A 14014-nucleotide genomic window follows, 5' to 3' on the forward strand; every position below is an offset into this window, starting at 1 on the left:
CATCTGTATTTAAAATACTGTTTACTAATGCTAATCAGCCAGGTCACAATGGTATTTTACAGTGCAAGCAGGATCTTGGGTCCAAATCAAATTGTCTAAGTACAAAATTTCCCTCTATGCTATGCTGAAAAATGGAAAAAGAAGCCATTGTCATTGGTGATACGATAACAGCAGTGGAGGGGAAAGTCTGTTAAATATGCCAGATGTATGTATTAATGAAGATCAGATAAGACTATTCTGTATATAAGATAGATGCCAAGTTTGTTTGTGCTTGAAGAAAAGCATGTATACAAACCTCAGGATTTAAAAAGGATCTACACGATCACTTGCAGACGCAGAGTATCTCAGAGACAACCTTTTGAATGAAGGCTGAAGCACACAGTCTCTCACCATACTATTCATGTCTTCAAAATAATGACTTTGACCCCAAACAGCCCACAAAGTTTTATACATTTTATGAATTTCTCACTCAAACAATGGGACTAGGAGAAAACTGGGTACAATCCCTAATGTAAATTTTATGAATTGTCTTTCTGCCATAATTTTGCTCCAAGACAGCATAATTTCAATCACACTTCAGTGCAGTGAAATAACAGCAATCAGAAACTATAAAAACTTTTCCAGTATAATTAGTTAGAACTTCAGTCAATGTAAAACCGAAAAAGAATTCTTTTTATTGTCAAATTACAGTCATTCTTGACCCTAAAATAGGAGATGTTATATCAATTTTTAGAATAAATACAATTATGTACTGTACAATTCTTCCACTCCTAACCTTTCAGACACCTGAAAAATACAATTGTAGTAAAATGGAGCTCTCATTTTCTTCAACAAAAGCCAAACTATAAGATATACATGACGTAAACTCTTCAAAATGAGAGTAAGCACAGAGTATATTTTCCAAAGAATACATAAAAAAAACAAACCAGAACCAGAGGTTAAAAGGTAGCTGGAAAAAAATTGCTTGATTCAAAAAGAAAAAACACACATATCCAAGTTTTAATGTTGGTCTTGAATTATATATTACAGAATTAATAAAGGATTAGTGTCTTTTTATCTCCCACTTAAACATAGATTATTTATGCAACCAAAGCTGCAGTATGAACTTTTTCCTTTGGTGGGCACATGAGTGTAAAAAATTGAGTCCAAATATAAAGGAATCCAAAGGCAACCCAAAATACATCTTTTAAATTAAGTGTTTAGATAAGGAGCTGTTTTTGTGGCCTAGCTCCGCAGTGCAGCTAATCGAGACTGCATGGCTTCCAGATCTTCCTCAGCTGCTTCTTCTTCTTCAGAGGCAGCCATGGCCCCTTCCAATTCTGGTTCTGGAAGAGCATCTGTAACCTTACTAGGAGCTTTGCCCAAGGCACCTACACAACAAGAGAGCATATGTAAGTTCTGGTTTATATTCATGCCAGCAACCCCCCCCCCAAACCTATTGCAGGCCCGCCAGACTCTGCACCATGTCACCGCTCCTTGCCCTGTTCATCGTACCTCCTCTGTTGCTGCAATCCCTAGTGGTCCAGAGCTGTAGTAGGCAGGAGTGAGCTTTCTGCGCTCCTGCCACACTGCTAACCCGGTTCGTTGCTGCTACGAATTCCAGCTTCAGCCCCTGAGCAGTACAGAGCAGGAGCATACTTTGGCACTGATGCTCAGCCCTGAGCAGCTTCCTGAATAGCTCCTGCGAATTCAGGAAACTGCTTAGCAGCAGCGCCAATGTTCCTGCTTGGTACTGCTCAGCGGCTGAAGCTGGAATTCGTGGCAGCAACCAACCAGGTTAGCAGTGGGGTAGGAGTGCAGAAAGCTTGCTTCTGCCCACTACTCCTCTAGACCACCAGCGATTCCAGTGGCAGAGGAGGTACGATGGGCAGGGAGGGGAGAACATGGTGGAGAGCCTGGGAGGGAGGGAAGGGGGCTGGGTGCAGATCCTGGCAGGCCAGGGTGAGGCACTTGAAAATTAAGGTGCCCAACTTATATTCGAGTCAACCATTTTTCCTCCTTGGAGAAAGTTTTGCCCACACCATATTGGGATTTGGCAAGTATTTTTTTCTACTCTCATAACAAAATGAAGACCAGACATTTTGCAATGCTAATTTTTTTCTGATGACATTTGGGGAAGCATGACCTATTGATTACTTCTGTGATTAAGATGGATTAAATTCATACATAATTTCATAGCTCTACAAGGAGATGTGCATGAGATGCAATTTAGGTTGTAATCCACAACAGTTAAAACTTCAATGCACAGAACAAGGATTAAATTATCCTATTTCTTATTGAACTTAAATCTAAGACCTCTGAGTAAGATCATTACAAATCTTAATGTATTTTATTTATTTATTTTTAGAATGCCAAGCTTTATGTTGTAGTAACATAATTAAATCACAGATAAAGCACAATCATTAATGAGTAGTTTTCTGCTATTTTGAATTAGGTTACAGGTCAATAAACCTAAAATAAATACAGATAAAACAAAGCTTTTATATATTCCTCAGGTTTGGTTCCATCAATTTCTGTCCCAGGCTCATTTAGGGTACATATAGATAGCATCCTGCATGTTGACTATTATAATAACTTATTTTAGGGTTTGCTTCAAAATAATAGTTATTTTTTACAAAAATAAAAAGAATGGGCAAAGGTTAAAATCAATTAAGACAAACAGGGTAAAAAGACCTGACCAAATTGACGAACAGGACGCAAATAGGCAGATAGGGGGGAAAAAATAAAACAACAACATGAAAAAACGAAAGGTGAGAGAATTTTGAAAAAAGTAGAATGAGGAAGAAAGGATGGAAGCTATAAGGAACTTATTTCAAATGCCATTTTTAAATAATAGATTTTTAATTGAGTCTTAAATGATTTAAGAGATTTTTTGATTCTTAAATATAGTGAGAGAGATTTTTTGAATCTTAAATATAGTGGGAGAGAGTACCAAAATGTTGAGGCCATAACTGAGAAATTAGAATCACGGTTGATATCCAGAAACATCTGTTTGAAGGATGGCACAGCCAAATGTTAATGGGAAGAACGAAGTTCCTTTTTGGGTGAGTAAGGACTCAAATAATTAGACAAGAATAGAGGGAGCTCAGAAGACTGAATCTGAAAAATGAGAACATTATATTTGAATGGTATTCTATAATTAATTGGAAGCACGTGTTCAGATTTGAGTAGAGGAGTAATGTGATCATATTTTGAACGACGATATAGGAGCATTTTATTCGAGCTGAAGATGGCGGAGTTGGTACTGAGGAAGTCCAATTAACAAAGAATTACAGTAATCCAACCTGGAAATAACCAGAGTTTAAAAGAATCCATAAGGAATTGCAACTTAGGAGTGACCTGACTGAACTAAGCTAATAAAGCATGAGGAAATTACATTAGAGATGTACGAGTGAAACGACAATGAGGCATCCGAAATAACTCAGAGGATCTTAATTGATGAGTACAACAGTGGTTTTCATTATTACATATAAATAAGCGTGTGTTCAGGGTTTCATTAGCGCTTTTCTACAGCGGCCTACCGTTAGCGTGGAAGCCACAAGGGAGTCGAAATTATGTGCATGCACTAACATCGAAACTTTAAGCGAAACTTGAGCTACACAGCGTTTTCTTATACCCTCACTTATCTAGCAATTCTGTTGTGTGCATCTTATATAAAAAGTTAGCAAATGAAAATATAAACATACCTTGCAAATGAAGAAATTTGGAAGTAGTGTCGCTCTCACCAAAAGGCGAGTGAAATCCGCGCAAGAGAAATACCTGTTATAGAGCAAGTTCTAGACCAGACCTATAACGGACACAGTCAGGCAGCGAAAGGAAGGTGGATTGTTCTGAGCAAGTATAAAAGGAGCAAATGTAACCAATCACAAAGATACAAGTGAAGGGAGAGCGGGCTGTTCCGAGCACGTAAAAAAGGAGCTAATGTAATGAATCACAAAGAGGCTAGCAAAATGAAGGCGTGCTGCTCTGAGCACGTAAAAAAGAAGCTAACGTAACCATAGTAATGTAAACATGCACGTGATTGTCGTTGCACTGATTTGTCCTTCTGCTCAATTGTCGTTGGGTTCAATTGTCCGCACGCATTTGACTTGCCACCGTGGTATTCCTTTCAAACTAAAACTTAGAAGGTTCAATGTGCATTTAGTTGAAGAAAAGATCATAGTTGAAGTTTTCTGTGAATTGATTTTTAATCTATTCAAGGTTAACCAGTCAAAAATCTCATCTAATTTTTTGGAGATCAACGAATAGTCATTAGGATTATTAGAATTGAAAGGGTACAGTAACTGTATACCATCAGCATATATGAAAAATGTAAAGCCAAATGCCTGAAGCAGTAATGTTAAAGGTGCAAGAAAGACATTACAAAGTACAGGCCCAAGAACAAAGCTCTGGGGAACACCAGATTGAAGCTGATGAGAACTAGAGAAAGAACCGTAATAGGAGACAGAGCAAGTCCAAATCAGTCAGATAGGAATTGAACAATTGTAGAGCTTTATTGGTAATGCAGAAATCCTTTAAATCGGTCAAGTAGAATTGTATGATCCACCAGATCAAATGCTGTGGACATATCCAAAGAGAAAAGGACAACATCACAGTTACCATCCAAAATTGATTTTACATAGTTGATTAAGCCTAGGAGAGAGTGTTCAGTTGAGTGATGTTGACGAAAACCTGTTGAGGATGAAGAGCATTTGTCTGATTGAGATAGAGAGTTGTGAAGCTACCACTTTCTCAGTAATTTTGGAGAGAAAAGGTAAGTTAATACTAATATTCTCAGTAAAAGCGAGGTTAGAATCACAGCCATTAATAAATATATTGACAGAACTGCTGCAAGGTCTTCCTGGGGCCTTGCCAAATCATAAATGTATCATCTATGAAGCGCTTCCAAAAGAAAATATTCTCTGCAAAATTAGACCCATAAATGAAGCACTCCTCATAGTCCGACATATAAAGACAAGCCACAGAGGAAGCCACAGTGGCCCCTACCTTGGCAACCTCTTTATTTTGAATGAAGAACTGATCTTCAAAAACAAAATAGTTACTTTCAATAACAAAATGGGCCATAGCCATTAGAAGTTCCATTTTGTTCCCTACCAAAGGAGACTCTGCCAAATGTTGCTCATTTATGCAAATGGATTTAGACTGACAAATACTAGTGTAAAGAGAGGTAATATCAAAAGTGACCAAAAAAGTCTCAAAATCAGCAGTTATGGGCATCTGTAAAACAGAAAGTTGTTGTATAAAGTCGGTAGAATCTGGTCGGTAGACTCCGGTTGGTAAACTTTAAACAGCAGGCTTGAGTGATGTGCACTCGTTTTAAGGAGTGCAAATATTCTAGGCAGAGCGTCAATACAGCATATAAGCAAGCCTCCAATACCAATTGTGAATGGCTTCTTCTTCCTAAGAACCCAAGTCAACAGACTAATAGAGTGATTTGTATTAAGTTACGCCAAGTGATAGCGAGACACTTGGAAATGCTTAGTTACCACTTGGCATTTTCTGAGATTCTTCGGATTGCTTACAAGCAGGATAAAAACTTGGGCAAATTATTAAAGGTTAGGAGGGATAATTATCCTGTTGTGAATGACACAGGCCATTTCAGATGTGGGTCCTGTGTCTATTGCACTTATGGGCTTCAGACTGATAGTGTCATTATTCCCAGTAATAAAAACGTTTTCTATCTTAGGAATAGAACCGATTGTAACTCCTGCCAAGTTATTTATTGTATTTTGTGTCTTTGTCATCTTATGTACATTGGCCATATGAAGAGAGCTATCAAACTTTGAATTGCAAAACACCTTAGCTGTATTTGCAACGGGCTCACTGAAGCTCCGTTGGCAGCTCATTGGCAGGAAAAACATCAAGTGATTACAGATTTAAAGTTTGTTGTCCTGAAGCAATTCCATTTTTCTCAGGGTGGGGATGTTTCTCATTATCTCAACTATCAAGAGCAGAAACTTATTTTTACTTGAGGTACTATGTCCCCTACTGGGTTAAATAAGGAGATTGAATAGACTACCCTGTAAATCTGGGTCATTCAAGGGAATTCTCCAGACTACTCCTGTTCTGTGTAGTCATTGGCCGGTTATGACCATGTGATTCTTTCAGCTGTTTTAAACTGCCTCGATTTTTGCATAAAGTGACGCTCTTAATCTCCCACATGATGTTTTTCAGCTTGTGGGCTGGGAGCGTGTATGCAGTGGAACCCGTGGTTTCCTCCTCCAGGTAACCGCCAATAATTGGACTCAAATAAGTATATATAATTAATCATTTTTTGTTTTGAGTATGTTTAATTGATTATTTGGTGTGTGTTGTTCCCTAGGAGTTTTCTCGCCTCCTGATGAAGCAATGTTTGTAAAACACACAGAATGTAGAGGATGAGGAATTATTTTGTACTTTGGACTCACTGACTGTTTGTTTTGCACTTGGGGATTTTCAACCAGGCCCAGCAATGTCATTTTTTGTCATCACCAGTATTACTACCTAAACAGAATGCGAAGTTACCATCAACCAGCTTTCTACAACAAGTTTTCCTTTACTGTTTTACCTTCAGCTGGCTTTTTGTCATATGGCTATACATGTACTGTGGTAGGTAGGAAGGGCTGGTGCCATGATGATTTATCTATACTGCTGTTGCCTGGCAAGTATAGCACCCTGAGCACTTTATTTAAGATTTTAATCTAGTTTATTTTGTGATGTTGAACCCATACACATCCTTGGTGTTGGCTCCGATGCAGACCTATCCCAGGGCTACGAGTGCTCGATGTTGAGCAAGGTGAAGACTCACTCAATGCTGGTACACTCAATGTTTCTTCATGTCTAGGCAACCGCTGTTTCGATGCATCCATCATTGATCACCTTGACTGACACGGTCTAATGAGGACCAGCCCGAATGGTTTCAGCAAAGGCAGATCTTGTTTGACAAACTTGTTGCACTTCTTCGAGGGAGTAAACAGGCAGATAGACAAGGGCGACCCGGTTGACATTGTATATCTGGACTTTCAGAAGATGTTCAACAAGGTTCCGCATGAACGACAACTTCGGAAAATTGCAAGCCATGGAAGAGGGTGAAATACTCACGTGGATTAAAAACTGTCTGGAGCATAGGAAACAGAGAGTGGGGGTAAATGAACAATACTCGGACTAGAAAAGCATCATCAGTAGGGTGCCGCAGGTCTTGGTGCTTAGACCCGTGCTCTTCAACATCTTTATAAACAATCTGGACATAGGTACGACGAGCGAGGTGATTAAATTTGTGGACGATACAAAGTTATTCAGAGTAGTGAAGACGCAAGGGGATTGCAAAGATCTGCAACGTGACATAATCAGGCTCGAGTAATGGGCATCAACATGGCAGATGAGGTTCAATGTGGATAAATGTAAAGTGATGCATATCGGTAACAAAAATCTCATGCATGAATACAGGATGTCCAGGGCGGTTCTTGGAGAGACCTCCCAGGAAAGGGACTTGGGAGTTCTGATCAACAAGTTGATGAAGCTGTCCACGTAATGTGCGGCAGCAGCGAAAAGGGCAAACAGAATGCTAGGAATGATAAAGAAGGGGATCACAAACAGATCGGAGAAGGTTATCATGCCGCTGTACCGGGCCATGGTGCACCCTCACCTGGAGTACTGCGTACAGCACTGGTCGCCGTACATGAAGAAGGACACGGTACTACTTGAAAGAGTCCAGAGAAGAGCGACTAAGATGGTTAAGGGGTTGGAGGAGCTGCCGCACAACGAAAGATTACAGAAACTGGGCCTCTTGTCCCTCGAACAGAGGAGATTGAGAGGGGACTTGATCAAAACATTCAAGGTATTAAATGGGATAGACTTAGTAGATAAAGACAGGTTGTTCACCCTCTCCAAGGTAGGGAGAATGAGAGGGCACTCTCTAAAGTTGAAAGGGGATAGATTTCCGTACAAACGTAAGGAAGTTCTTCTTCACCCAGACAGTGGTAGAAAACTGGAATGCTCTTCCGGAGTCTGTCATAGGGGAAAACACCCTCCAGGGATTCTAGACAAAGTTAGACAAGTTCCTGCTGAACAAGAACGTGTGCTGGTAGGGCTAGTCTCAGTTAGGGCGCTGGTCTTTTGACCAGAGGGCTGCTGCGTGAGCAGACTGCTGGGCATGATGGACCACTGGTCTGACCCAGCAGCAGCAATTCTTATGTTCAATGCTTCTGATGCCATAGTCAATGGACTGGCCTTTGAGGAGCCAAATAGCTTCTTTCCTTATCTTTTATATTAACTTTTGTAAACCGAGTCAAGATTTACTCTCATAAAGATGACACGGTCTATAAATTTAATGTTTAGGTTAATTTAACCCACTAAGCCCTCTGTGTTATCTGCATTTTTAAACAGAAAGAACAGTCAGGGTTATGAGCAGGTCCAAGGCACCCAATGCACCAACTGTGTGGGTCCATTAAAAAAAAAAATAACAAAAAAAATCACCTGATTACACTGGCTCACCTCTTGAAGCCACTGAGGATCTTTGACATTGCAGAAAGTATCATGGCTAAACTGAACTCCTCAATTGTGAGGCAAAAAAGGGGGAATGCTCAAACTGAGGTTGAGGCTCTGCCAAAGAATAGGTTTACCACCACACAAAAGAAAGAAAACTTTAAAAAGCTCCAATGGAAAAAGATACTGTAATTGAAAAAGGGAAAATTGAAGAAAAACCAAAAAGGACCTAAAGAGAAGGCACTTTGGCTTAACCACTTAATTACTGCAATGTCCTTTCTGTCTAACTCTCCACCAACCTGCAGCAGTTACTGCAAAACATGGCTATGACATATAATGCAAAAAATAGGATAATCCCAATTCATTATAATCTGTATCGGTTACCAATGAACTTTCATGTACTTTTTACAGTTAGTCTTCAAAATAATGCATGGATATGCACCCCCCACCCCCACCCCCAGTATATGTTATATGTGATTTCCTTTCCAAACAGATCTAGATCCTTGAAATCCTACAATAGAAAGATCTTGTATTTTCCTGAAACTAGTAACACAAACTAAAAAGTACTAACATCCTTTTTCTCCTATCAGGTAGCCCTACTGTGTGGCATACTTTTCCTCTCTCTCTGTCAGCGGTTAAAAATTTACCTATTTGGAAAATCTAGGAAGAATCCTCAAAGAGGAATACTAACCCATTATTATAGTACCATATATACTCGAATATAAGCCAATCCAAATATAAGTCGAGACCCCCATTTCCGCCCCCAAAAGGAGGAAAAATGGTTGACTCAAATATAAGACAGGAGCTTAATATTCAAGTGTCATGCCCTGCCAGATCTGCACCCAATGTCCTCTCCCTCACGCCCTCCCCTGCCAGGCCCTGCACTCAGCCCCATTCCCTACCAGCCCCCCCCCCCCACCATGTGTGTACCTTTTCTGTAACACAAACACCCCCCCAGCCCTTCCACATACCTTTTCAGTTATTCCTGGTGGTCCAGCGGTATATGCTCCTGCCCTGCACACCTCCTTTCGGGCTCGGAGCAAGCAGGAGCAAGCTTTTTGAGTTCCTGCGTCACTAGCTGAATGGCTGCTGCCAGGTCCCGCAAGTCTTGCAAGAATTGACTGTAGCCATTCAGCTAGTGGCGCAGAGCCGCGTGGGAGCTCGATAAGCTTGCTCTGCATGCCTGTGCAGTACGAGCACTGATTGGCGAGTCCTGAGCCTGGAAGGAGGTGTGCAGGGCAAGAGCATATACCGCTTGACCACCAGGGTTAACTGACAAGTTACGCGGGGTGCCTGGGGGGGGGGGGTAACAGAAAAGGATGTGCGCGGGAAGGGTAGGGTAAAAAAAAAAAAAAAGATTTATATCAGCCGGGCTGGGAGCCGGGAGGGATCTCTCCTGTCCCAGCCTATCAGAGGCCTGCATCAAGTTGTGGAGGGAGTCAGGTGATGACATGAATATAGGACGAGACCCCCATTTTTTGGCCCAAAAATCACATCCTATATTCGAGTATATACGGTATTCTATTAAGTATAAAGAAATAATGGTAATATCTAATATTGTAAATTCATATACTGGCTCAATAGATCTTTTGTAATCCATTCTGAACTCATGATGTTTATTCCATTATATTCAGATCTATGATTACAGTCAGAGATAATAGATATATATTGAAATGCATTTGTACCTGCTGTAATATCAAATAATATTTTATCAATTTCCATCTCTGCTTCTTCTTCCATTTCTTCCTGGTCATCCATGCTTTCAAATGTGTCCTCCAACATTTCTTCTATGATACCAGCCTGATCCAAAAGAAAACATACCTCCACGTCTTTTATTATGTAAATTTTTGTAGACCTACCACTCTTCCCTTTTAAATCTGTACATATATGCACATATTAAATACCAAAATACTTTGTTTAAAAGTGGAATCACAGCTGCACTAATAGTGATTAACTTTGTGAAGAAGCCTGATGTAATATATTGACTTGGGCGAAACGGAGATCTTCCGTCAAGTTAAGTACTACTTCACTTCAAATTACAAATATAAATATTTAGCACTTGATGAAACTATGACAAAAAATTGAGATAAATATTGAGATAAAAATGATCAATGATAGTCTGCATTGAAGTTTGTCCTCAAGATTTGTTCTGAGGTCTGACTGCAGACACTTGAGTTTGGTTATCTCTGGAACAAATTTGTTTGATTCCACTTTTAAACAAAGTATTTCCTTTATGGTATTTTGGTATTTGATATACGACATTTGAAAGGTGGTTTGGACATATATGCACATACCCATTAGGGTTTTCCAGAAAAACCTAAAGTTGGAAAAACTGTGAATTGAAGTTTTTCCCATGAATCTGATTGTGCTTAATGAGAAAATAATTTTAAAAAAAATTTTAAAAGTCCATGCTAGGGTCACTCAAATCCATCGATTATATAAAGCTCCATTTTTCTTTAAATTAGGTAAGGGAACTGCTGTAAAAAAAAAAAAATACAAAACCCAAAACACGCCGGCCGATCAAAAAAGAGGGAGCCTCCTTCTCAGGCGTCCGCTCTCGTCGCCATCTTGTTTCTCTCTCCAGCTTTACCAAAACGTACTCCCCTTGGAGAACCAACAACAGGACTACCCCATAAAGAACCCAAATATAATAGGATGGCAGACCAGAATGACCTGCACTGCCTTCTTGGTATGCAAATCTCTCTCATGCATGTTCATTGTGAATATCCCGACAACCTGGCCTGCCAATAGATCTCGAGGACCAGACTTGGGCAGCCCTGGAATAGAGGCTTGTGGAGATATGCAGTTACTAGGGAATTCTATAAATGCTGCCTAAAGTTAAGTGCTAATTAGATGTTGAAATGCATTCTAACAGATGCAAGGCACTGAAACTGCAGATTGATGTGCACCTACTATAAGTGTTTTCGCACATAACTGCAAAATGGGCATGGCCACGGGAGGAGCCTGGGTGGGTCAGGGGCATTCTGGAAAATTGTGCACAGTTTTACAGAATACCATGCATGCAAAAAACTTGCATGCCTGGTCAAGTCCTCAGGTCCAACACTAATCTATAAGTACCTTTTATAGGACAGTGCTGATTTTTTTTCAGCACCCAAATTTGGACACCATTTACTGAATCTAGCCCTTAGTGTGGGGAAAAGCCATGGTATGTGTATATTTGGGAGAGTTCTGGAGAAATGTGGGGAAGAGGGAGGGGAAGTGAGAAGTGTGTCTAAAGTACTTCCTGGCTTGTTGCCATCACCAAACAACAAAAAAAGAAACCTGACAGTGTCTGCAGTATAACAGCAAGCAAACAACAGAGGAAAAAACTGCAGACAATATGTACAAGATGCAGGCTATGTTTATTTTACCCAATGTTAAATGTGGTAACTAATACCAACTTTTTACAAGCCATAGTCCATGTTTCAGAAAACATGCCTTCTTCAGGGGTCCTAATAAAATAAATAACAAACATAAGAAATACAATAAATACATTTCAAAAGCATATGGTGTGTATAAGTGATCATAAAGGTTCAATGGTATAATCCTTGAGGGAGTAATGAATGCTCAAGGTCTTGCAAATTACATCATATAGATTTATGATGAAAGTGACGTCAAATACATGAATCAAAGAAAAAAAATAAAAAATAAAAAAAAAATCTAAATAATAATAATATAACAATGAAAATAGTACAGAGATACAGAACTAAAGAAATTAACATAAAATGATAAATAGGCTAAAAAATAAAGAAATACACAAGATGAAAAGATGGACAGTGTTAAGAAAAAGACCAATGCGCTTAAATATCAACCAAAGTGCAAATCAACGCATATACAATTCATGTGAATAAAGTGCAGCATGCTATGCAGGAATCACATATGTAAACCACCTAAATGTATTTATTGTATTTCTTAGCTTTGTTATTTATTTTCTTAGGACCCCTGAAGAAGGTGTGTTTTTCGTGTTGGGTTTGTAAAAAGTTGGTATTGGGTAAAATAAACATAGCCTGCATCTTGTACATATTGTCAGCAGTTTTTTCTTTTGTTGCCATCACCATCCAGTCACACAGCCCCCTTCTCTAGCCTTTTACCCCATCCTTGATATTCAAGAGGCAGAAGCAATCACTAATCATTCCTGTTCTGCTAGTGCTGTACAACAAAATAATGCACACGGCACCCAGAAGCCAGTCATTTTATTTATATATGACTATCTCTGGGAAAAGCTGACTAAAGATTCAGATCCAACATGTTGAGAATAACCAATTTTTCATGTCATGGGTCCATAAGCAGTCTACAAGTTACACGTTTGAATTTCTATAACTTCATTTTTTCACCTAAGAAGGATGGGGTTTGGATGGTTCTAATATAATTTGTTTGCTCTAAAATAATTTTTTTAAATCTCTTTTTTTTTTCTGGTGACTTTAGTCACATTTTCCCCTGAGACAATGACATAAGTAATATGTAACAATTCTTGTTCGTGGGCAGTTTAAGTGTAATTTCCTAATTGCTCATGGCTAAAGAATAGAAAATGTCTTATTTTCATAAAATTTTGCTTTTGTTTCCAGGATAGTCTAAATTTTGCAATTTACCTATTTAAAACGTGAACACGCAGAATTTTAATCTTTTCATTCTTATAAATTCAAAAAAAGCAACACATGAATCACAATTAATATGTATTTATATTGAAGTTATACAAAGATCCACAGAAGATTTAGAAGTGAGTAGTTTTTTTGAGATTTGCGATTATACTGTAAGTCACTTTCATGAATCAGTTCCCAGATGTAGTCTCCCATCATGTTCTCATTATATTGTCCTTGGTAGTGGAATTCAAAGTCCAGTATATCCTGGTGGAAGCGCTCCCCTTGCTCCCCTGAGTATGCTCCCATGTTCAAAAAGGCATCATCAGCCTTGGGTCGGCATGCAGCACCATTTTGTATTACACCAATGGAAAGGTAGAATAGACTGGGAGCTTTTGGATAAGGTAGAAGGCTTGGGAGGGGAGGGGGGCTTATTTTGATGGCAGGGCTTGGGATCTCCACCATCCACAACTTTAGTCATTGCCATCATCAATCCCTACTCTTCAAATGATAGGGTCTCTCCCTCCCCCCTAGTTAATTCTCTCTTGTGCACAAAGGCTAGAGAATGACACAGTGAAAGAGTTTATCACGGTCCCTGCAGATAACCGTGGAGAACCATCCCTTGTCATTCTTTAGTGTCTATCTCAACCTCAGTCCTTCTACACCAGCATTCTTCAATGCAAGGCTTGAGGGTAGGTGTTTGTACCCATTCATACTCTGATTCTTCCCTTTCTCCTTAAAGCAGCCCTGCACAACATCCGGCCCAAAACAGCTCTCACTCTGCACTTCCGCTCCTGCTCTTCCCCCCTAGTCTCACATTTAAAAGTGCCGCCGCCACTTATCGAGAACCAACAAGCTAATTACTGCAGCCTGCAGAGCAAACCTAGCAGGCTGCCGTCTGTCTCCGCACACGTTCCCTCTGTTGCAGTCCTGCCCCTGTGGCAGAGGGAATGTGTGCGGAGACCGACGGCAGT

At 39.7% G+C, this 14014-nt stretch overlaps 1 protein-coding gene across 6 annotated transcripts in view; it reads right to left on the reverse strand.

The window, feature by feature from the left end:
• Positions 1 to 651: 651 nt before the first annotated feature.
• LOC117363763 (charged multivesicular body protein 3) overlaps positions 652 to 14014 on the reverse strand; it is a 128556-nt gene continuing 115193 nt past the window's right edge. For 4 of the 6 annotated variants that reach the window (XM_033952126.1, XM_033952106.1, XM_033952116.1 and 1 more), the window contains 2 exons: positions 10149 to 10263; positions 1225 to 1370 (listed from right to left, as the gene is read on the reverse strand). In XM_033952126.1, coding sequence (XP_033808017.1) covers positions 1225 to 1370; positions 10149 to 10263 — 261 coding nt within the window. Of the gene's footprint in view, positions 1371 to 10148; positions 10264 to 14014 lie in introns of all 6 variants that reach the window. The other 2 variants (XM_033952144.1, XM_033952098.1) reach the window with 1 other exon arrangement.

This window comes from Geotrypetes seraphini, chromosome 1 (genome assembly GCF_902459505.1).
Source record: "Geotrypetes seraphini chromosome 1, aGeoSer1.1, whole genome shotgun sequence".
NCBI lineage: Eukaryota > Metazoa > Chordata > Amphibia > Gymnophiona > Dermophiidae > Geotrypetes > Geotrypetes seraphini.